The 22,807-nt window shown below is 43.8% G+C and overlaps 1 protein-coding gene across 40 annotated transcripts in view; it reads left to right on the plus strand.

Moving 5' to 3' along the window:
- The window catches only part of LOC139418475 (protocadherin gamma-C5-like), a 137,504-nt gene that overhangs the window by 110,372 nt on the left and 4,325 nt on the right, over positions 1-22,807 (plus strand). For 16 of the 40 annotated variants that reach the window (XM_071167984.1, XM_071167978.1, XM_071167971.1 and 13 more), the window contains exon 2: positions 20,918-20,979. In XM_071167984.1, the coding sequence (XP_071024085.1) occupies positions 20,918-20,979 (62 nt within the window). Of the gene's footprint in view, positions 1-3,337; positions 5,922-9,648; positions 12,199-13,462; positions 16,181-16,536; positions 19,456-20,917; positions 20,980-21,278; positions 21,354-22,807 lie in introns of those variants that run through there. The other 24 variants (XM_071167963.1, XM_071167958.1, XM_071167961.1 and 21 more) reach the window with 10 other exon arrangements.

Consider the following 22,807-nt stretch of genomic DNA (forward strand, 5'->3'; position numbering starts at 1 on the left):
CCTTTTATTTGATCATCTCTCTGGCCTCTGTGTCCGTTTTGTCTTTGTTGACTTTTCTCATCTTAGTTGTGAAATGCGTTAGAAACAGTAGGAGCAGCTCGAGTTGCTGTATCAGACGGGCTGACTCTGACGGATACAAGAATCCCAACAGAAACCTGCAGCTCCAGCTCAACACTGACGGCCCTATTAAGTATGTGGAGGTCCTGGGAGGGGACATGTTGTCTCAGAGCCAGTCCTTCAGATCGTGTCTCTCTCCAGTGTCCGAGTTCAGTGATTTCACCCTCGTTAAGCCCAGCAGCACCACTGACTTTCAGGACATGATAAACGTGCTTGATGCATCTTTACCTGACAGTGCGTGGACGTTCGAGAGCCAACAGGTGAGCATATTGTTTGAATTGGTCATTGAAATGGATCTTATTAAACTTGGTATTGTTCGCATATGTTTATATGTCCTGCAATGCATAATACCGCTTGGATTCGTAAATACTTTTCCTGTAATCTGCAATGAAAATAAAATTAATAGCATTAGGAACTTATTTTTTTCAGTTATTTTGCTTTCATTTACACTTTTCACGTCAGGTTTCAAGCATTAATTGAACTTTCCACGTCTTGAATCGTTTTGTGCTGTGCTGTCTAACGTCAGTGGTCAACCTGGTCTCACAGCATTTCGTATTATTCTGTATGTAAATACGAGACACTCCATTTTGTATGATATGTTTCCTTTCCTATGGTACGTACTAATTTGTGAATGTACATCACTCATTTCGTATGGAATGTTACAATTTTGAAAAACTTATGAGGTTTAGTTTAGAAGTTAGGTTAAAGGGTTAGGGGAAGGGGACGGCTTAGCTAATATGTTAAGGAGTTGCAAAGTAGCTAAAAAGTAGTAAGTAGTTTAAAAGTTGTAAAAAGTAATTAGTTAAAATGCTGAAGTTGTCCATGATGAGAGTTGATCTCGCAAACCTTTGGGTTGCTAGACGTTCGCATTATATACCCAACCATCCACTCAACCAACCACCTTACTTTTGCTTTTGCCTTAAGTAACATCTGTCTTATGTAACTATACCAAATGTAACATACACTATATAGACAGAAGTATGTGGACACACCTTCAAATTAGTGGATTTGGCTATTTCAGCCACACCCATTGATGACAGGTGTATAAAATCGAGCACACCGCCATGCAATCTCCGTAGACAAACATTGGAAGTATAAAATCCTTAGTGAAGAGCTCAGTAAACGTTCAACATAGCACAGTCATAGGATGCCACCTTTCCAACAACTCCGTCTGTAAAATGTCTGCCTTGCTATAGCTGCCCCGGGCAACTGTAAGTACTGTTATTGTGAAGTGGAACACGTCTCGGAGCAACAACGGCCCAGCCACGAAGTGGTAGGCCACACAAGCTCACAGAACTGGACCGCCGAGTGCTGAAGCGCATAGCGTGTAAAAATAATCTGTTCTCGGTTGCAACACTCACTACCGAGTTCCAAACTGCCTCTGCCAGCAACATCAGGACAATAACTGTTCCCCGGGAGCTTCATGAAATTGGTTTGCATGGCCGATCAGCTGCACACAAGCATAAGATCACCATGAACAATGTCAAGCTTCTGCTGGTTCTCTGGAGTGATGAATGACACTTCAACATCTTGCTGTCCGACAGAATCAGGGTTTGGCTGATGCCAGGAGAACGCTACCTGCCCCAATACATTGTGCCAACTGTAAAGTTGGGTGGAAGAGGACAAAGGGTCTGGGGATGTTTTTCATGGTTCGGGCAAGGCCCCTTAGTTCCAGTAAAGGGAAATCTTAACGCTACAGCATGCAATGACATTCTAGACGATTCTGTGCTTCCAACTTTGTGGCAACAGTTTGGGGAAGGCCTTTTCCTATTTCAGCATGACAATAACCCCGTGCACAAAGTGAGGTCCCTACGGAAATGGTTTGTAGAGATCGGTGTGGAAGAACTTGACTGACCTGCACAGAGCCCTGACAACCCCATCGAACACCTTTGGGATGAATTGGAACACTGACTGTGAGCCAGGCTTTATCACCCAACATCAGTGCCCGACCTCACTAATGCTCTTGTGGCTGAATGGAAGCAAGTCCCCGCAGCAAAGTTCCAACATGTAGTGGAAAGCCTTCCCAGAAGAGTGGAGGCTGTTATATCAGCAAAGGGGGTACCAACTCCTTATTAATGCCCATAAAATGAGTTGTTCGACGAGCAGGTGTCCATATACTTTTGGTCATTTACTTTATCATACCAATTAGAGCGTCACAAATGTATGTTTACTATGTTACGTCTATTCTGAGAACAAGCTTCAGTGATTCCGTTTGGTGCTGTCCACTACCTTCAGTATCCAAAAGTTACCACAGCCACAACATCAAAATGGCTCTATTGTAAAAATTCATGAAAGCAAACATAAGCTTTTTGGTCTTAATTTAAGGTTATGGTTACGCATAAAGTTTGCAGTGTGGTAAAGGTTAGGGTTAGGTTTAAAATCACGTTTTAAGAAGGTAAATTATAGAAATGGGCAAGGTTTATGACTTTGTGGGTATGGTAACTAGTGACGACCACTACCGTGGTGCTGAAAGTGAAAGCAAATGTATGCGTTCTTCCTGCACATTGATTCTGACTCAACGGCATACCCTATTTATGTTGTTATAGGATTTTGTGCTATTTTAAAACAGTGTTTTTCAGCAATATGATATAGGCCTACATGCAAATGATCTGTAGCCAAAAATGTCTTATGTGTTCTTCTGAAAGTATTGCTTCTCCAAAATACACTAATATAACTCATACATTGCCTAAAAAATATCATAGCCAAATACTAATTCAGTGAGATTTATGGATCAAAATGAAAGGTTCCACATGTGCATCTTGTAACAGTCAATTCGTGAAACCGTAAACTGTCCTACATCTACAATGTTACTCTTCCAGGTTAATCACAGTTTGACCACAACTCCAGTTTAATCACAGTTTGACCACAACTCCAGTTTAATCACAGTTTGACCACAACTCCAGTTTATTCATATATCCATCCCATTGATAAATGCATGTTTTAGGACATAAAAAAAGATTCAGTTCAAATTATTATCCTATAATTTGTATGTCCCACTAAAATACAAAGTAATCAAGCCAGTTCATCTCTATGTCTGCCTATGACACTAACTCTCTGCCTATATCTTTGGCTGCTCTGTTACTTTAACTCAAGAGCTGCTCCTAATAGTAATCTATTGGAGCTCTGTAAACCAATCATGTGCTGAACTGTACAAAGAGATCTATGCCCTCCCCCAGCCACAGCATCATATCCCTTGCCATGAACAGAGCTGGGAGAGACATAGCTGGGCTCACATCGATGTACAAGTATTTGATTTAGCCGTTCATTTAAGAAATTGCTGGGTATTTGGTAATTTCATTGCATTCTCTTGCGATGTGTGACGGATCAAGTGCTTTATATATTGCACGCTATTTGTGGAGATGTGGACGCTAGTCAAGATAAATATTTTTCCATGGCTGGCACTATGGATGTTCTTTCTCTTGTGGAATACAATAGAGGCGCAGACTCGATACACCATTCCTGAGGAACTGGACGTGGGCTCTGTTGTTGGAAATATAGCTAAGGACTTGGGATTTGACATCTCTAAAATCTCTGATCGCAAACTGAGGATAGCCCCCGGGGCTGGTAAGCAATATTTCGCTGTGGATTTGGGAAAGGGTGAGCTCATTGTAAATGAACGGATAGACAGAGAGAGTCTGTGCGGACAAAGCGCGAGTTGTTTGTTACCTCTGCAGGTTATCATTGAGGATCCACTTCAGTTTTATCGAGTTGAGGTGGAAATACTGGATATAAATGACAATTCTCCACGTTTCAAGTCAGAAGAAAACACAGTTAATGTGGCGGAATCAACTCTACCAGGGGCAAGAATTCCGTTGGAAACGGCACAGGACCCTGATGTTGGAGCGAATATGCTGCGCTCTTATACCTTGAATAAAAACGACTTCTTCAAGCTGAATGTTAAGAATAGCAGAGACGGAACAAAGATTCCTGAACTTGTTCTGGAAAATGCCGTTGACAGAGAGAAGCAGTCTGTCCACCATCTCATTCTTACGGCATTTGATGGAGGTTCTCCTGCTAGATTGGGAATAGCGAAATTTACAGTTATCGTTTTGGATAACAATGACAACGCACCAAGTTTTGAGCAAGACTTGTATGAGATCCATCTTAGTGAAAATACCAATCCTGGAACGTTAGTGTTGACTGTTAAAGCTGACGATTTAGATGAGGGCTCTAACAGTGCGATAGTTTATTCATTCGGGTCACAAACACCAGATGACGTGCAAAAACGTTTTGCTATCGACCAAGAGACAGGAGAAATAACATTGTCACACGAGTTAGATTACGAAATGGGTTCCTCTTACAAATTCGATGTATGTGCGAGAGACAAAGGCACGCCATCTATGGAGGGGCACAGCGATGTTCAGGTGACGGTTATAGATGTTAATGACAACTCACCTGAGATAACCATCACCTCCTCACCCAAACCCATTAGAGAGGATGCCCCAGTAGGTACCATGGTAGCACTAATTAGTGCAAAGGATTTGGACTCGGGAGAAAATGGTCAAGTTTCCCTTCGTATGTCTTCAGATTACCCTTTCAAATTAAATCCCTCATTTGCAGATCATTATGCACTAGTAACACATTCAACTTTAGACCGGGAGAAATACCCTGAATACCGTATTGAGCTTGAAGCATCGGACTCAGGGTCCCCAGCTTTGACCTCCATTAAAATCATAACAGTGGATATTTTAGATGTTAATGACAACCCTCCAGTTTTCTCCCAACCTTCTTACACTGTTTACGTCAGAGAGAACAATGCTGCTGGATCAATAATGTATTCAGTTTCCGCTTCAGATCCAGATATAGGTGAGAATGCGAAGATCTCATATTCTATATTAGACTCTAAAGTACAAGACGTGTCTGTCTCCTCCTATATTTACATAAACTCAGATAACGGCAGCATCTTCAGCATGCACTCGTTTGACTATGAGAAACTGAAGGTGTTTCAGATACAGGTCCAGGCAAAGGACCACGGCTCTCCGTCTTTGAGCAGCAACGTCACGGTTCATGTTTTTATCCTGGATCAGAACGACAATGCACCCGCTGTTATTTACCCTTCCGCTGTCATGGGCTCTGTCTCCCATCAGAAGATGCCCCGGTCCGCTAAAGCAGGCCACCTGACCACTAAGATATCGGCAGTGGACGCAGACTCGGGCCATAACGCCTGGATTTCCTATAGGCTGGTGGAGGCCACAGACTCGTCTCTGTTCAGTGTGAATCTTTACACAGGGGAGGTGAGGACTAAACGCGCTGTTTCAGAGCAGGATGACTCATCTCAGAGGCTGCTTGTAGAGATACAGGACAATGGGGAGCCGGTCCAGTCCGCCACAGTCACAGTCAACATATTGTTAGAGGACGGGCTGAACGAGCCCATCTCGGACTTCCGCCAGAAAACAGCCGAGCCCAGCAAGAGAAACAGTAAAATCACCTTTTATTTGATCATCTCTCTGGCCTCTGTGTCCGTTTTGTCTTTGTTGACTTTTCTCATCTTAGTGGTGAAATGCGTTAGGAACAGTAGGAGCAGCTCGAGTTGCTGTATCAGACGGGCTGACTCTGACGGATACAAGAATCCCAACAGAAACCTGCAGCTCCAGCTCAACACTGACGGCCCTATTAAGTATGTGGAGGTCCTGGGAGGGGACATGTTGTCTCAGAGCCAGTCCTTCAGATCGTGTCTCTCTCCAGTGTCCGAGTTCAGTGATTTCACCCTCGTTAAGCCCAGCAGCACCACTGACTTTCAGGACATGATAAACGTGCTTGATGCATCTTTACCTGACAGTGCGTGGACGTTCGAGAGCCAACAGGTGAGCACATTGTTTGAATTGGTAATTGAAGATAAACGTGCTATTGTTTCCACAGATATATTCTTCTTACAATGCATAATATGGCTGTTTACGGTATATTTCATTTCCGCGCTGTCCATTGCAGTGCTGCTGAAAGTGAAAAGGAACGACCGATATTTATTGCCATATTTTTACTGTCTAGATTGTTGCTTGGATTCGTAAATACTTTTCTTGTACTCTGCAATGCAAATAACATTAATAGCATCAGGTTTTTCGTTTAGTATTTTCTTCTTTCATTGACACTTTTCAGGTGAGGTTTCTAGCATTAATTTGAACTTTTCATTTTTTGAATCGTTTTTTTTGCTTCGCTGTCTAACCTCATTGGTTCAGTTTGCCACTGTCCTCTACCCTGGGTTTTCACTAGTTACCACATCTACAAAGTCAAAATGACTAGACGCTATTGTAAAGATTCATGAAAACAAAAATAAGCTGTTAGGTCTTAATTTAAGTTTAAAGTTATGCTTAAGGTTAGCAGTGTGGTTAGATTTTAAAGCACATATTAAGTAGAGAAATAGGCGCGGTTTATAACTTTTGTGGCTGTGGTAACTAGTGACGCCCACTATGGTGGTGCTGAAAGTGAAAACAAACCTATGTATTCTTCCTGCACATTAATTCTGACTCAAAGGCATACCTTATTTATGTTGTATATGAACTGGAAGACATTTTCTATAGCATTGTTTTGCTATTTTAGAACAGTGTTTTTCAGCAATTTGCTGTAGGCCTACATGCAATTTATGTTTAGACTAAATTTCGCTATAATTTCTCATGTGTTCTTTTCAATGTATTATTCATCCATAGTTCAAATACACTAAGATAACTCATACATTGCCTAAACAATGTAGCTTAGCCAAATACTAATGCAGCGGGATATATTCATAAAAATGAAAGGTTCCACGTGTGCATCTTGTAACAGTCAATTCATGAAACCCTAAACTGTCCTACATCTACAGTGTTACATTCTTCCAGTCTGTTGTAAACAAGCTCTCACAGTCTCACGTCAGAATTAGATGTTCATCCATGTTTCTCAAACATTACATTTCAAAGTTGATCCAAACGTCAAATTTCAAAGTGTTTTTAAGGTTACGTTTAGGAATTAACACCCGAATTTTTAAGTTCAGGCGTTAACTCTGAATGGTTAAGGTTTGGGATAGGCTTAAAACAATTATCTTAAAAAAACTTTATATTGCTGGATTTGAACATGCAACCGTTTGCACCTGGCCTGCGCGAGGCACATGCCGACGCTTACTCCTATCCACCATTCCCGTCCACAACAGAAACCTACTTGAAGGTAACAGCACTCATCGTTGCCTCTAGTGGCTGGTTTCCACGTCATCTCCCGATGTCCTCAGACATGGATGGACGTCTAAATCTGACTTGTATCACAGGTGACCTGGCTGGATTCATCACAGTTTGATCACATAGCCAGTTTTATCACATATCCCATTTGATAATTACATGTTTTATAACGTAAAAAGCACGGTGGCATTCAGTTCAAATAATTGGCCTATGATTTGTATGGCGCACTAAAATACAAAGTAATCAAGCCAGTTCATCTTTATCTCTATGCCGGCCTATTACATTCATTCTCAGCCAATGTTCCCTCTAATATTTTTGGGCACCGAGCAAATTTCAAGTCAGCTGAGCGCAAACTATAACGTTGTAAAGAGTCTATGCAACTTCCTGCATGCGTTTACTGTGAACACTGAGGCTGTACCCACATTAAGTTACCGTTTTAACAGTGGCCAAGTAGGCTACTGTGGCTATTTGATCATAATGTAGGCCTACCAGTGTGGCTTACAATCAAAAACAATGGAGAACACGCATCCCATAACATTTTAACATAGAAATAGCTGTTTTGTCATTCAGCCTACAGTAGCAGCCAATCTGTGTTCAATGTAGGCCTACAGTAGACTTATGAAGAAAAAAAACATGCAGGGCTTGACATTAATCTGTTTATCCACTTGTCCTTCAGACAAGGAGGTGACTGAAAATGCTGTTGTGTTGTTTGATGGAATAAACCACTTAACAAAATAAAAATTAATTGTTATTCCCCCATTATTACAGAGAATCTGAAAAAGTATGCTACCTTCTGCCTATTGGCTATTCAAGCCTGTCTCGAACACAGCACTTCCCCTTTAAGACAAAAAAACCTCTTGACCTGACTTGCTTTTCAAAGATGTCTCGAAATGCACAGGTTTTGTAACCTTGTAGGAAGCAATCACTCTCCTATTACTGACTACAAATTATCTATAACTGGGTTAATAACTCACTATCAAAGGATATGAACAAAATGTGCACATGCAGCTCTTGCTTTGATCTCAAGACAAGTGCATCTAGTCACGACCACTCATGCTGTAAACACAGTCCAGTTAAAAATAAATGGCTCAGATCCATATATGGCAATGATCTGTCTGCATTATAGACCTACTGCAGCTCTGATTGGTTATGCTGCACCGGCCTGTGTAGAGTACGGGCTGAGTCCTGTATTTGTATTTACTATGGATACCCATTAGTTCCTACCAAGGCAGCAGCTACTTTTCCTGGGGTCCAGCAAAATTAAGGCAGTTTATATAATTGTAAAAACATTACAATACATTCACAGATTTCACAACACACTGTGTGCCCTCAAGCCCCTGCTCCACCACTACCACATATCTACAGTACAAAATCCATGTGTACATGTGTGTATAGTGTGTATGTTATTGTGTGTGAGTGTGTGTGTGTGTGTCTGTGCCTATGTTTGTGTTGCTTCACAGTCTCCGCTGTTCCATAAGGTGTATTTTTTGTCTGTTTTTTAAATCAAATTTTACTGTTTGCATCAGTTACTTGATGTGGAACAGAGTTCCATGTAGTCATGGCTCTATGTAGTACTGTGCACCTCCCAGTATGTTCTGGACTTGGGGACTGTGAAGAGACCTCTGGTGGCATGTCTTGTGGCATGTCTTGTGGTGTATGCATGGGTGTCCGAGCTGTGTCCAGTAGTTCAAACAGACAGCTCGACATGTCAACACCTCTCATAAATACAGCTTGTGATGAAGTCAATCTCTCCTCCACTTTGAGCCAAGAGAGATTGACATGCATATTATTAATATTAGCTCTCTGTGTACAGCCAATTTCAATTTTCCTAAGTCCCCTTTTGTGGCACCTGACCGCACGACTGAACAGTAGTCCAGGTGCGACAAAACTAGGGCCTGTAGGACCTGCGTTGTTGATAGTCCTGTGTTCTGCCTTCAACAATCTCTGTCATAGTTCGTTTTCTTTCAGGATGTTGCATTGAAAGTGGCTAATATTGCTTTGACTCGATCACAATTGTCACAGTAAAGGGAAACGTTGATTGTGTTAACTAACAGGGAAAACAATAGAAAGTTCCATCTTGTGCTTCTCTCCATGGGATGATATTACCTCTGCGCTCTGCGTGGCTGTCCCGGGGGAGCTGCGCAGCAGTCTCTGGACTACGGCCCCTGCTCGCAGTTTAGAGGGAACATTGCCTCAGCCTATATCTTTGGCTCCACTGTTACTTTAACTCAGAGCTGCTCCTAATAGTAATCTATTGGAGCTCTGTAAACCAATCATGTGCCGAACTGTACAAAGAGATCTAGTCCCTCCCCAGACTGAACACCATATCCCCTAGAATGAACAGAGCTGGGAAAGACATAGCTGGGCTAACATCGATGTACATGTATTGGATTTAGCCGTTCATTTAAGCAATTACTGGGTATTTGGTAATTGCATTGCATTCTCTTACGATGTGTGACGGATCAAGTGCTTTATCTATTGCACGCTATTTGTGGAGATGTGGACGATAGTCAAGATAAAGATGTTGCCATGGCTGGTGCTGTGGATGTTTTTTGTCTTGTGGAATACAATAGAGGCGCAGACTCGATACACCATTCCCGAGGAACTGGACGTGGGCTCTGTTGTTGGAAATATAGCTAAGGACTTAGGCTTTGACATCGCTAAAATCTCTGATCGCAAACTGAGGATAGCCCCCGGGACTGGTAAGAAATATTTCGCTGTGGATTTAGGAAAGGGTGAGCTCATTGTAAATGAACGGATAGACAGAGAGAGTCTGTGCGGACAAAGCGCGAGTTGTTTGTTACCACTACAGGTTATCATTGAGGATCCACTTCAGTTTTATCGGGTTGAGGTGGAAATACTGGATATAAATGACAACTCTCCACTTTTCATGTCAGGCGAGAACACTATAAAAGTGCCCGAATCAACTCTACTTGGTGTTCGGTTTCGTTTGGAAACAGCGCAGGACCATGACGTTGGGATAAATTATTTGCGCTCATATTCTCTGAATAAAAATGACTTCTTTGCTTTGAACGTTAAAAACAATAAAGACGGCACAAAGGTTGCCGAGCTTGTTCTGGAAAAGACTGTAGACCGGGAACAGCAGCCGGTGCACAACCTAATTCTTACTGCTGTTGATGGAGGTACTCCGGCAAGATCTGGAACCACGCATGTTACTGTGATGGTGATAGATATAAACGACAATGCGCCTAGCTTTGACCAAGACTTGTATGAAATCCAACTGAGTGAAAATGCAGTACCCGGGACATTAGTATTGACAGTTAGAGCCAACGACTTGGATGAAGGCCCAAACAGTAAAATAGAGTATTCATTCGAATCGCATACAGCAGAGTCCATTCAAAAGCTATTTGTAATCAATGAAGACACAGGAGCTATTACTTTATCCGACGCATTAGATTACGAAAAAAGTCATTCATATAAATTTGATGTATGCGCTAGAGACAAAGGCACGCCATCTATGGAGGGACACGGTGGTGTCCAGGTAACTATTGTAGATGTTAATGATAACTCACCTGAGATAACCATCACCTCCTCACCCAAACCCATTAGAGAGGATGCCCCAGTAGGTACCATGATAGCTCTAATTAGTGCAAATGATTTAGACTCTGGTGACAATGGCAAGGTCTCCCTTCGTATGTCTTCAGATTACCCTTTCAAATTAAATCCCTCATTTGCAGATCATTACGCACTAGTGACTGGTGCCTCTTTAGATCGGGAGAAATATCCTGAATACCGTATTGAGCTTGAAGCAACCGATTCCGGGTCCCCACATTTGACCTCGAATAAAATAATAACAGTTAATATTTTAGATGTTAATGACAACCCTCCAGTTTTCTCCCAACCTTCTTACACTGTTTACGTCAGAGAGAACAATGCTGCTGGATCAATAATGTGTTCAGTGTCCGCTTCCGATCCAGATATCGGAGAAAACGCCAAGATCTCCTATTCTATATTAGACTCTAAAGTACAAGACGTGTCAATCTCGTCCTATATTTACATAAACTCAGATAACGGCAGCATCTTCAGCATGCACTCGTTTGACTATGAGATTCTGAAGGTGTTTCAGATACAGGTCCAGGCAAAGGACCACGGCTCTCCGTCTTTGAGCAGCAACGTCACGGTTCATGTTTTTATCCTGGATCAGAACGACAATGCTCCCGCTGTTATTTACCCATCCGCTGTCATGGGCTCTGTCTCCCATCAGAAGATGCCCCGGTCCGCTAAAGCAGGCCACCTCACCACTAAGATATCGGCAGTGGACGCAGACTCGGGCCATAACGCTTGGATTTCCTATAGGCTAGTGGAAGCCACAGACTCGTCTTTGTTCAGTGTGAATCTTTACACAGGGGAGGTGAGGACTAAACGCGCTGTTTCAGAGCAGGATGACTCCTCTCAGAGACTGCTTATAGAGATACAGGACAATGGGGAGCCGGTCCAGTCCGCCACAGTCACAGTCAACATATTGTTAGAGGACGGGCTGAACGAGCCCATCTCAGACTTCCGCCAGAAAACAGCCGAGCCCAGCAAGAGAAACAGTAAAATCACCTTTTATTTGATAATCTCTCTGGCCTCAGTGTCCGTGATGTCTTTGTTGACTTTTCTCATCTTAGTGGTGAAATGCGTTAGAAACAGCAGGAGCAGCTCGAGTTGCTGTATCAGACGGGCTGACTCTGACGGATACAAGAATCCCAACAGAAACCTGCAGCTCCAGCTCAACACTGACGGCCCTATTAAGTATGTGGAGGTCCTGGGAGGGGACATGTTGTCTCAGAGCCAGTCCTTCAGGTCGTGTCTCTCTCCAGTGTCCGAGTTCAGTGATTTCACCCTCGTTAAGCCCAGCAGCACCACTGACTTTCAGGATATGATAAACGTACTTGATGCATCTTTACCGGACAACGCGTGGACGTTCGAGAGCCAACAGGTGAGCGTATGTTTTTATTACCACCGGTTTATATCGTTCTTCATTTAAGACTGTATCTCCTGGAACTGGGTTTTACCACTTCTATTCATTTCGATTCTATATAATTGGGTTGTTTTGCATTCAGTCTTTATGACAGCGTTTAAAGCTCGAATAGTGTATAGATGTTTTGCATTGGATGCTTCTCAATCCAACACATCCGCTGATGCCGCACTTCCGCATATGCGGTGAAAGGTGACAGAGCTAGAGCACTGTTAGTCAGACCATGAGACATCCCGAAAATCGGCCTTCTGTCAAAATCGTCTGTAGCCTCCAAACGGTTTGGGTACAAACTATTATCACCCCTCTATGGCAAGATGAGACTCCCACTGACTTTAAGGACATTATAAACGTGCTTGATACATCTTTACCTGACAGTGCATGGACGTTCGAGAGCCAAGAGGTCAGCCATAGTAAAAGCATTCATTTGAGTGACATAATATCACTGGAAAGAATTATGAGTTGGAACGGCATGGCTTTAATGTAATTTTTGCTCATCATAAATGTGAAGAACAATTTTAAGTGAAAATTACATAAACGATGCTTTTTTCACATCACACGGTCAGTTCCCTTCTTTCCCCGCATGGTTGTGTATTACACCAGGCCTGCATGCTATTTGCGCAGTCGAAGCTATCATTTTTGCTTTAGCCCATTTCTTTACTAGAACGTCACAAACACATAAATCCCACAGAGTTTTAAAGAACCTCAACATTTCATAGGTTCGTGGAAATTACGTATTTTTATGCTATTTGTGAATGCAAGTTTTATACTCAAATAAACAAAACAAGTATATCTGTGACAGAAATGAGTATTAATTAATGAGCATGGATATGCTCCCAGGAACTGGTATCTTTGTTCTCTTCCACGAGCGCAGAGGAGGGTTGTACATTTCAGCACCATGGACAGTGACACGCGCTCTCCACTGGCCCCGAAACCGTCAGCGTTCTTTTTTGTTGCTGCATCATGTCCCACACATCTACTGGACATATGTACACTTTAAGTCAATTTAACACTGTTTGCTTTGACCTCAGATAAAGGGCTATTGCTTTTATCACCACTGTCATCATTTCATAACTATTCGTGCAATGGGGAAAGCAGGTATTTTGTATTACCTCATGATTATATTTCCATTTCTTCATGAAATATGATCTGATGTGTTAGCAGGTTTACAACGCATACTCCCACAGCAGAAAGCTGGCTATGACTTTAAGAGCTACTCTGTTTTCAGTTGGTTTATATAGTGCTGCGCTGTGCACCAATAGCATGCTTAACTGTACAAAGAGATCTACTCCCTCCTCCAGCCACAGCACAGTAGCCCATACAATGCACAGAGCTTGTGAGAGACGGAGCTCTGCTCAGCCATTCATTCACAATGGAATTAGATACTTGGTTAAAAAGGAGAGGTGATCAATAACAAATTCGTTGGAATATTTTATTTTAAGCATGTTTTCCACATGTTATTTTTTCGGGATATAGCAATATGAAGAAATTGAGCTTGAAGGAGAGAACGTGCCTCAGTGATTGGAGAGGACTAATGCAATGGCTGTTGTGTTTCTGTTTGTCTTGGAATACAACAGGAGCCGAGATTCGTTATACAGTTCCAGAGGAACTGAGCTTGGGATCCGTGGTTGGAAATATAGCAAAAGATCTGGGTTTGGAAGTATCAGAGATTTCTTTTCGTGAAATGAGGATAGCGTCTGTGGCTGGTAAACAGTATTTCAGTGTGGATTTAGGTAAGGGCGAGCTAGTTGTCAGCGATAGAATTGACAGAGAAAGTCTGTGCGGACAAAGCGCCAGTTGCCTCTTGCCATTAGAAGTCATCATTGAGAACCCTCTGCAGCTTCACAGAGTGGAAGTTAACATCCAGGATATAAATGATAATGCTCCTCATTTTCAATCATCTGAGCGCACATTGAAAATAGCAGAATCCACTGCCCCAGGTATGCGATTTTCTTTGGAGAGCGCGCAGGATCCTGACGTTGGCGATAATTCTTTAAAATCCTACACTCTCAGCAAAAACGAACATTTCAGCTTGGAAATAAAGGATCAAGATGACGGAAGAAAAGTTCCGGAATTATGTCTGGAGAAAGCTTTGGACCGAGAGAATAAGGCTCGACATCAGCTGTTGTTAACCGCCCTTGATGGTGGTTCTCCAGTTAGATCTGGGACCTCACAGATTATAATTATTGTCTTAGATAACAACGATAACAACCCCATATTCAAACATCCGTTATGCAAAGTATCTCTAAACGAAAACACTCCACAGGGCACGTCGTTCCTAAAGGTCGAGGCAAACGATTTGGACGATGGCCCAAATGGAGAGATCGAATACTCTTTTGGTGACCATACTGCACAGTCTGTAAAGGCTTTGTTTGAAATTGATCCAAAAACGGGGGAAATGTATTTGAAGGGTACGCTGGATTACGAGAGCACTCCCTCGTACCGAATCGAAATTATTGCTAAAGACAAAGGCATGCCTGAGATGGAAGGACAGTGCAACGTTCAGATTGATGTCATAGATGTCAATGATAACTCTCCCCAAATTAGCCTCACATCTAAACCAAGCCCAGTGCGCGAGAACGCACCCAAAGGGACTGTAGTGGCTTTGATTAGTGCACGGGACCCTGACTCTGGAGACAATGGAAAGGTGACACTACAAATCCAACCAAGCTATCCTTTTACATTGGAACCTTCCATCTCCAGTCATTACGCACTAGTCACCAATGGTGTTCTGGACCGTGAGACGTTCCCAGAGTATAGCATAGAGATAACGGCTACTGATGCGGGCTCCCCTCCTCTCACCAGCAAGAAAACCATCCCAGTCCGTATTCTGGATGTAAATGACAATCCACCTAGGTTTCCAGACACTGCGTACACTGTGTACGTAAATGAGAATAACACACCTGGTTATATTATATGCTCCGTGTCCGCATTGGATATGGATATTGGAGATAACGCCAAGATCTCCTATTCTATATTAGACTCTAAAGTACAAGACGTGTCTGTCTCCTCCTATATTTACATAAACTCAGATAACGGCAGCATCTACAGCATGCACTCGTTTGACTATGAGAAACTGAAGGTGTTTCAGATACAGGTGCAGGCAAAGGACCACGGCTCTCCGTCTCTGAGCAGCAACGTCACGGTTTATGTTTTTATCCTGGACCAGAACGACAATGCTCCCGCTGTTATTTACCCATCCGCTGTCATGGGCTCGGTCTCCCATCAGAAGATGCCCCGGTCCGCTAAAGCAGGCCACCTGACCACTAAGATATCGGCAGTGGACGCAGACTCGGGTCATAACGCCTGGATTTCCTATAGGCTGGTGGAGGCCACAGACTCGTCTCTGTTCAGTGTAAATCTTTACACAGGGGAGGTGAGGACTAAACGCGCTGTTTCAGAGCAGGATGACTCCTCTCAGAGGCTGCTTATAGAGATACAGGACAATGGGGAGCCGGTCCAGTCCGCCACAGTCACAGTCAACATGCTGTTAGAGGACGGGCTCCACGAGCCCATCTCGGACTTCCGCCAGAAAACAGCCGAGCCCAGCAAGAGAAACAGTAAAATCACCTTTTATTTGATCATCTCTCTGGCCTCTGTGTCCGTGTTGTCTTTGTTGACTTTCCTCATCTTAGTGGTGAAATGCGTTAGAAACAGTAGGAGCAGCTCGAGTTGCTGTATCAGACGGGCTGACTCTGACGGATACAAGAATCCCAACAGAAACCTGCAGCTCCAGCTCAACACTGACGGCCCTATTAAGTATGTGGAGGTCCTGGGAGGGGACATGTTGTCTCAGAGCCAGTCCTTCAGGTCGTGTCTCTCTCCAGTGTCCGAGTTCAGTGATTTCACCCTCGTTAAACCCAGCAGCACCACTGACTTTCAGGACATGATAAATGTGCTTGATGCATCATTACCTGACAGCGCGTGGACGTTCGAGAGCCAACAGGTAAGCAAAGACTGACTATGGTGACTGACATTCAGTCAGCACTAAACCCTCACGTGCATAATAAGAACGAGGACACTGCTGTATTGTTTATTTATAAGCGGATGAATGTGGTACATAACGCATGTAATTCAAAGTATCAAGCATTTTATTCTAAAAGTGTGCGTTTGTGATGGTATTGGCCTACAATTGCTTTAAATATGTATTATTACTCAGATGACCGGCCACATGACATCCCAGTTACTTTCGTGGCAATTGTGTTAAGATACATGCATTGTTTCAGTTTCTATTCGTGAAGGCTCCAATAATTATTCTCCTGCTGGGACAAATATCGATTTGCCAGATGTAGCTAAGCTTTTGCATGTTTTTTCCCCCAGAAGTCCAGGAGAAAAAGGAAGACTGTTGTATTGTATTATCATGATCTCCCTCATCTTTTCTTTTTTATTTGGCCCTCTTCTTCCTGTATTCCTTTACGGAAGTAACATGTGTTACTCTTCAAATCAGAACCAGTCTTTTATTGTTAGGGTGTGAGCATGTGAGTGTGTTCGTGTGTGCGTTCGCCTGCACGCGCGTTTATAGCAGATGTGACACAATGAATAGGACCCCTTGTATTGTACTACTATTGTGGAGTTGCCTGTCTTTGTTTGGAGACCCAGGCACCTCTGAAAAAAAGTTTCCTTTCAGTAGCTATAGGAACTTTGCGCGTCAAGGCAAGTCGGTGTTAGCTTCTCCTCACTTATTTATTTTGCAATATGATTTTTTCAAGTTATTGAAGCTCTAGCAGACTTATTTTTTTAACCTGTGTGGTTCAGAATATAGTAGGATATTTTCCTGACATGAGGAGTTGAACAATGGGAGTTTTGGACACAAGGAGAAAGGCCGCGGGAAGGCCTCTGTTCTGTCTGTTTCTCTCAGCTTTATACAGAGCGTCATTTTCCGCTGAGCTTTCTTATTCCGTACTAGAAGAATTAAAACCGGGGGCTTTTGTCGGGGACATAGCGAAGGCCTTGGGCCTCAACATACCAATGCTTGTAAACAGAAATCCACGAGTTATGTCGGAGTCTAATGCCAAGTATTTTGACGTGAATGCGAGTGGAGTTTTAGTTGTCAGACAAACTATGGACAGAGAAATTCTTTGTGGATTAACTTTGACATGCTTTCTTACTGTTCAACTTGTTCTTCAGAACCCTCTGGAATTACACCGTGTTGTTGTAGAGATAGTGGATGTAAATGACAATTCCCCTCAGTTTCCATCAGGAAATATTTATCTTGAAGTGTCTGAGGCGGCCGCGCCGGGCACTAGGTTTGGTTTGGACAGCGCGCAAGATCTATACGTAGACATCAACTCATTACGCACATTCACTCTCAGTCCTAACGACTGTTTCATATTGAAACTTGAATCAAAAAGTGATGGCAGCAAATTCCCCGAGTTATTATTGGACAAACCGCTAGACAGGGAAAAGCAGGCGGTGTTTCACCTGCTGCTTACGACTGCAGACGGCAGACAGCCACAGAAATCAGGGACTACCTCTCTTGTTATTGATATACTAGATGTCAATGATAATGCCCCGGTATTTGACCAACCATTTAAAACTGTTAGTTTGTTTGAAAATTCTCCACAGGGCACTTTAGTGACTCAACTCAATGCATCGGATGCTGATTATGGTCATAATGGAAAGATATCTTACCTCTTTAGTAAGTACACCTCAGAAACAGTGCTGAAACTTTTCACATTGGATACCAAAAGTGGAGAAATCCGAGTGAAAGGGGAGGTTGATTATGAAATGTCGCACATTTATGATATCACTGTGCAAGCCAGGGATAGAGGGACCCCTGCCATGGAGTGCTCCTGCCACATTCAAATCAAAATAATAGACGTGAACGACAACAGCCCGAAGATCATCATAAACTCACTATCTAAAATGGTCCAGGAGGATGTGGAATCAGGCACTGTTATAGCTCTGATAAGCATCAGGGACATGGACGCTGGTAGAAACGGGGAGGTTAACGTCCACATCCCCCATGGGCTGCCATTTAGGTTGATATCCCCCTTTGAGGAGCACTATACCCTGGTGACAGACGGTCCTTTGGACCGAGAGGCTGTGTCTGAATACACCATCATCGTGACAGCCACAGACTTCGGCTCTCCCCCTCGCTCTGCACAACAGTTCTTTGTGATCACTCTTTCAGATGTAAATGACAACGCCCCCCTCTTCTCCCAGTCCTCCTACTCTGTTGATATAGCGGAGAACAATGGCCCTGGTGCACTCATTCTGACTGTGTCTGCGTTCGACCAGGACCTGGGCCAGAACGCTCACCTCTCCTTCACCATCCTGGAGAGTGAGGTGCAGAGCTCGCCTGTGTCCTCTTTTGTCTACATAAACTCTGAGAACGGGAACCTGTATGCAGTGCGAGCCCTCGACCACGAGCAGATGAATGTGTTCTGGGTGCAGGTGCAGGTTAGGGACGCGGGGACACCTGTACAGAGCTCTAACGTGACTGTGCATGTGTTTGTGATTGATGAAAATGACCACTCTCCTGCCCTGATTTACCCCGCTCCGTCCCCAGACGGTGTGCTGCAGCTGTCTGTGCCCCGCTCGGCTAGCAAAGGCCACCTGGTCAACAGGGTGGTGTGTGTGGACCAAGACAGTGGGCACAACGCCTGGCTCTTCTACAGTCTCTCAGGGAGGGATGCAGGGCTCTTTCATGTTGGGGCCCACAGCGGGGAGGTGCGAACAGCCCTTAGATTTGAGGAGGAAGATATTACATTCACTATCATAGTGCTGGTCCAGGACAATGGTATGCCCGCTCTCTCCACCAGTGTGCCAGTCAATATTACTGTGTCTGAGAAGGGTACAGACGCGTCCTCTCAGATCAGGAGTGCTCCCTCCAGGCAACAGAGTGGGGGGTCTGGCCTCACCCTGGCCCTGATTGGCTGTCTGACCTGCGTCTCGGTTGTGTGTTTGGTGGCAATCGTTGCCATGGTGATGCGCTGGATGAGATACAGAGGATACCTGACTTGGTTGGGCCTGGGCACCAGGCAGGCCCTTCACTCCCACTCTCATAAAGACCTCCACCTGCAGCTCAATAAAGACGGGCCTCTGCGCTACATGAAAGTGGTGGTGGGGCCTCAGGAGCCGCACACACACACCTACAGACCCTGTTACCCCACCCTCTCCAGCAGTGACAGGGACTTTGTGTTCGTTAAGACTCCCATGATGAACCAGAACACTCTGAGTGTAACCCTCACCAACAAACACACTAGCAAAGCCAAAAAGGTGAGTTCTCTCAAAACGAATACCGTATTAATTTAAGTTGGCAAAAGAGACAAGACCCGACTTAAACTTGACTATGTATTTGTGTTAGTGAACGCATGTGTGTGTTTAATTGTAAAGCACTCGTGGTTACCTCTCAGGCAAGTACAGAGTGATTTAATTGTGTTGAACTCTCAGCAAACTACAGACTGTTTTGTTTGGCAGTGAATCCTCTTGTCTGCCTGGGAGGAGGCTGAACATTTTATAGGACTGCAGGGGGAACCTCTTTGTAGTAGACAGGCTATTACAGTGAGAGTGTTCTCACTCAACATGTATTCCTTTGCACAGTGATGGGGAGGAACATGATGAGTAGGATGTGGGGGTATATGGCAGTACAGGTCATATAATGAGGATATTGGGGTCAGCTGTTGACCTTTGACTGCTTATTGAATGAGGTGAAGCTAATAGATTGGGGTTGTTGCCCTGAACCTATAGCCAGTAGCCACCTCTCATGAACTCACCAAACAGTGTCTGCCTCTCTCTCTGTCTATCTGTGACTCATTCCTTTAGCTGGCAATACTCATAGTCAAGGCTCAGTCATACTTAGATGGAAATAGACCTTCATAGAGAGGATAGCCTTTTATTGTATCCTGAAAGGATGCCAGAATGGTTGACCTGCCTTAACCAGACCTATATTTGTCATATCGCTGAGCATTTCTGTGTATTGAACTGTATGACTCCTTAAAGCTTCATATAAAACGACAGTAATAACTGCTGCTTGGCACATCACCCTTCACAGAGAGTAGTCCAGTGTATGAGAGTATTACAGTCCTGGCCAAAGAGCTTCTCTAGGCTTCAGGCCTGGCAGTGCTCTGTCCTTGTAATCCAGCCCAGGGTTTAGAGGATCAGTGAGGCAGGGCAGGGCTGCAGATTACTGCCCCACTGACAGACTCTTTCTGACAGGCAGCACTGGCCAGTAGCAGAGCCCTACTAAACCCATAGATGGAGCCTGGATTTGGCTAATGATCTAGGGTGTTGAATGAGATATATTGTATCCTAATCTAAAGTAGATAAAGCTTGGGTGGACCGCTTTTTTTTTGTTTACAATATGTTGGGAGAACTCTAGTTAAAGCTTTATCATTATTGAACTTGTTTTGAAGTTGCCTGTAACAGGAGTATGTTTGATGATCCTTCCTCCCAGCGGACTCGCTCAAGCACAGCACTGACACAATAGCTTGTTCAATAATTCACGCACATTCTCTCACACTGCTTTCTCTCTCTCTCTCTCTCTCTCTCTCTCTCTCACTCTCTTACTCTCCCCATGGCCCTGTGACATTTTCTTTCTTCATGACCCACTGAATGACAAAATGGTTTCCAGTGCTGGTGACTGGAGATGACATGCCTCCATAGACATCAGTGGAGGAGCAGCCTGTGTGTCTGCCACTACATATTCTAACAGTATATTTCCTCTCCTCTCTCCCTCCAGCAAAAACCACCCAACAATGACTGGCGCTTTACCCAGCAGGGACAGAGACCCGGACCCAGTGGGTAAGTGTTCAGCTCATTTAAATATATGCACAACACACACGCGCACACGCACACGCACACACACACACACACACGCACGCACGCACGCACGCACGCACGCACGCACGCACGCACACACACACACACACACACACACACACACACACACACACACACACACACACACACACACACACACACACACACACACACACACACCTTCACACCTGCATTTTACTTAATGTGAATTAGTCATGTGTGTCTATGATATGCATTCCATTTAAAGTCCTAAAGACTAAGGCAGTTGTGTGTTTGAACAGACAGTACAGATTGGTTCCCCACTACTCTACGCAAAGATCCAATAACACTGGCACTACTGACTGGCAAAATAATGGGTAATCTAACGTCTGTTATACAGTAGTTGTGTTAGTAGAGTTCTACTAGTAGAAGTGATTTGTCGATACTGTGATGATTGTGTAGCTAGCTGTAAGTGTACTTACAGAAGAAATCAATGAATCGCAATCCGATGGCTGTAGTGTGAGTGACGTTTCAGGTACAATGCAATAGTAGTTGATGATGTGACATGTGGTGCCTCATTGATTTAGCAAAAGATGCTTGGATTATCACACAGATCTTGGCTTAACAGATTGTGGCTCTACTGGTGGAGAAACTGTTGAGCATCTGAGTGTTGTGAAGTTATTAGCCACTGATTATATACCGTATCATTCATAGAAAGTGTCATAGTAGATTCCTTAACATAAAGACAATTACTTGTAATTTGTCATTGTACAATTCTATTTCGTGCTGGCACAAAATAGAAGTCGATTCACTATGCACACTGTATATACAAAACTATGTGGACACTCCTTCGAACTAGTGGATTTGGCTATTTCAACCACACCCGTTGCTGACAGGTGTAGAAAATCGAGCACACAGCCATGCAATCTCTGTAGTAAAACATTTGTAGCAGAATGGCCTTACTGAAGATCTCAGTGACTTTCAACCTGGCACCGTCATAGGATGCCACCTTTCCAAGAAGTCAGTTCGGCAAATTTATGCCCTGCTAGAGCTGCCCCGGTCAACTGTAAGTGCTGTTATTGTGAAGTGGAAACGTCTAGGAGTAGCAACGACTCAGCCGCAAAGTGGTAGACAACACAAGCTCACAGAACGGGACTGCCGTAGTGTGTAAAAATTGTCTGTCCTCGGTTGAAACACTTACTACTGAGTTCCAAACTCAAAGTCTTTGGAAGCAACGTCAGCACAATTACTGTTCGTCGGGAGCTTCATGAAATAGATTTCCATGGCCGAGCAGCCACACACAAGCCTAAGATCACAATGCGCAATGGAAAATGTTGGCTGGAGTGGTGTAAAGCTCACCGCCATTGGACTCTGGAGCAGTGGATAAGCCTTCTCTGGAGTGATGAATTACGTTTCACCATTTGGTAGTCCGATGGACAAATCTAGGTTTTGGCGGATGCCAGGAGAACGCTACCTGCCCCAATGCAAAGTGCCAACTGTAAAGTTTGGTGGTGGAGGAATAATGGTTTGGGGCTGTTTTTCATGATTCGGTCTAGGCCCCTTAGTTCCAGTGAAGGGAAATCTTAACGCTACAGCATACAATCGCCCAACATCAGTGCCCAACCTCACTAATACTCTTGTGGCTAAATGGAAGCAAGTCCCAGCAGCAATGTTCCAACATCTAGTGGAAAGCCTTCCCATAAGAGTGGAAGCTGTTATACCAGAAAAGGAGGGCCCATGATTTTGGAATGAGGTGTTTGACGAGCAGGTGTCCACATACTTTTGGTCATGCAGTGTAGTTCATTAGATAGAAACTGAACATGAACCTGGT

This window comes from Oncorhynchus clarkii, chromosome 10 (assembly GCF_045791955.1).
Source record: "Oncorhynchus clarkii lewisi isolate Uvic-CL-2024 chromosome 10, UVic_Ocla_1.0, whole genome shotgun sequence".
Taxonomy (NCBI): Eukaryota; Metazoa; Chordata; class Actinopteri; order Salmoniformes; family Salmonidae; genus Oncorhynchus; species Oncorhynchus clarkii.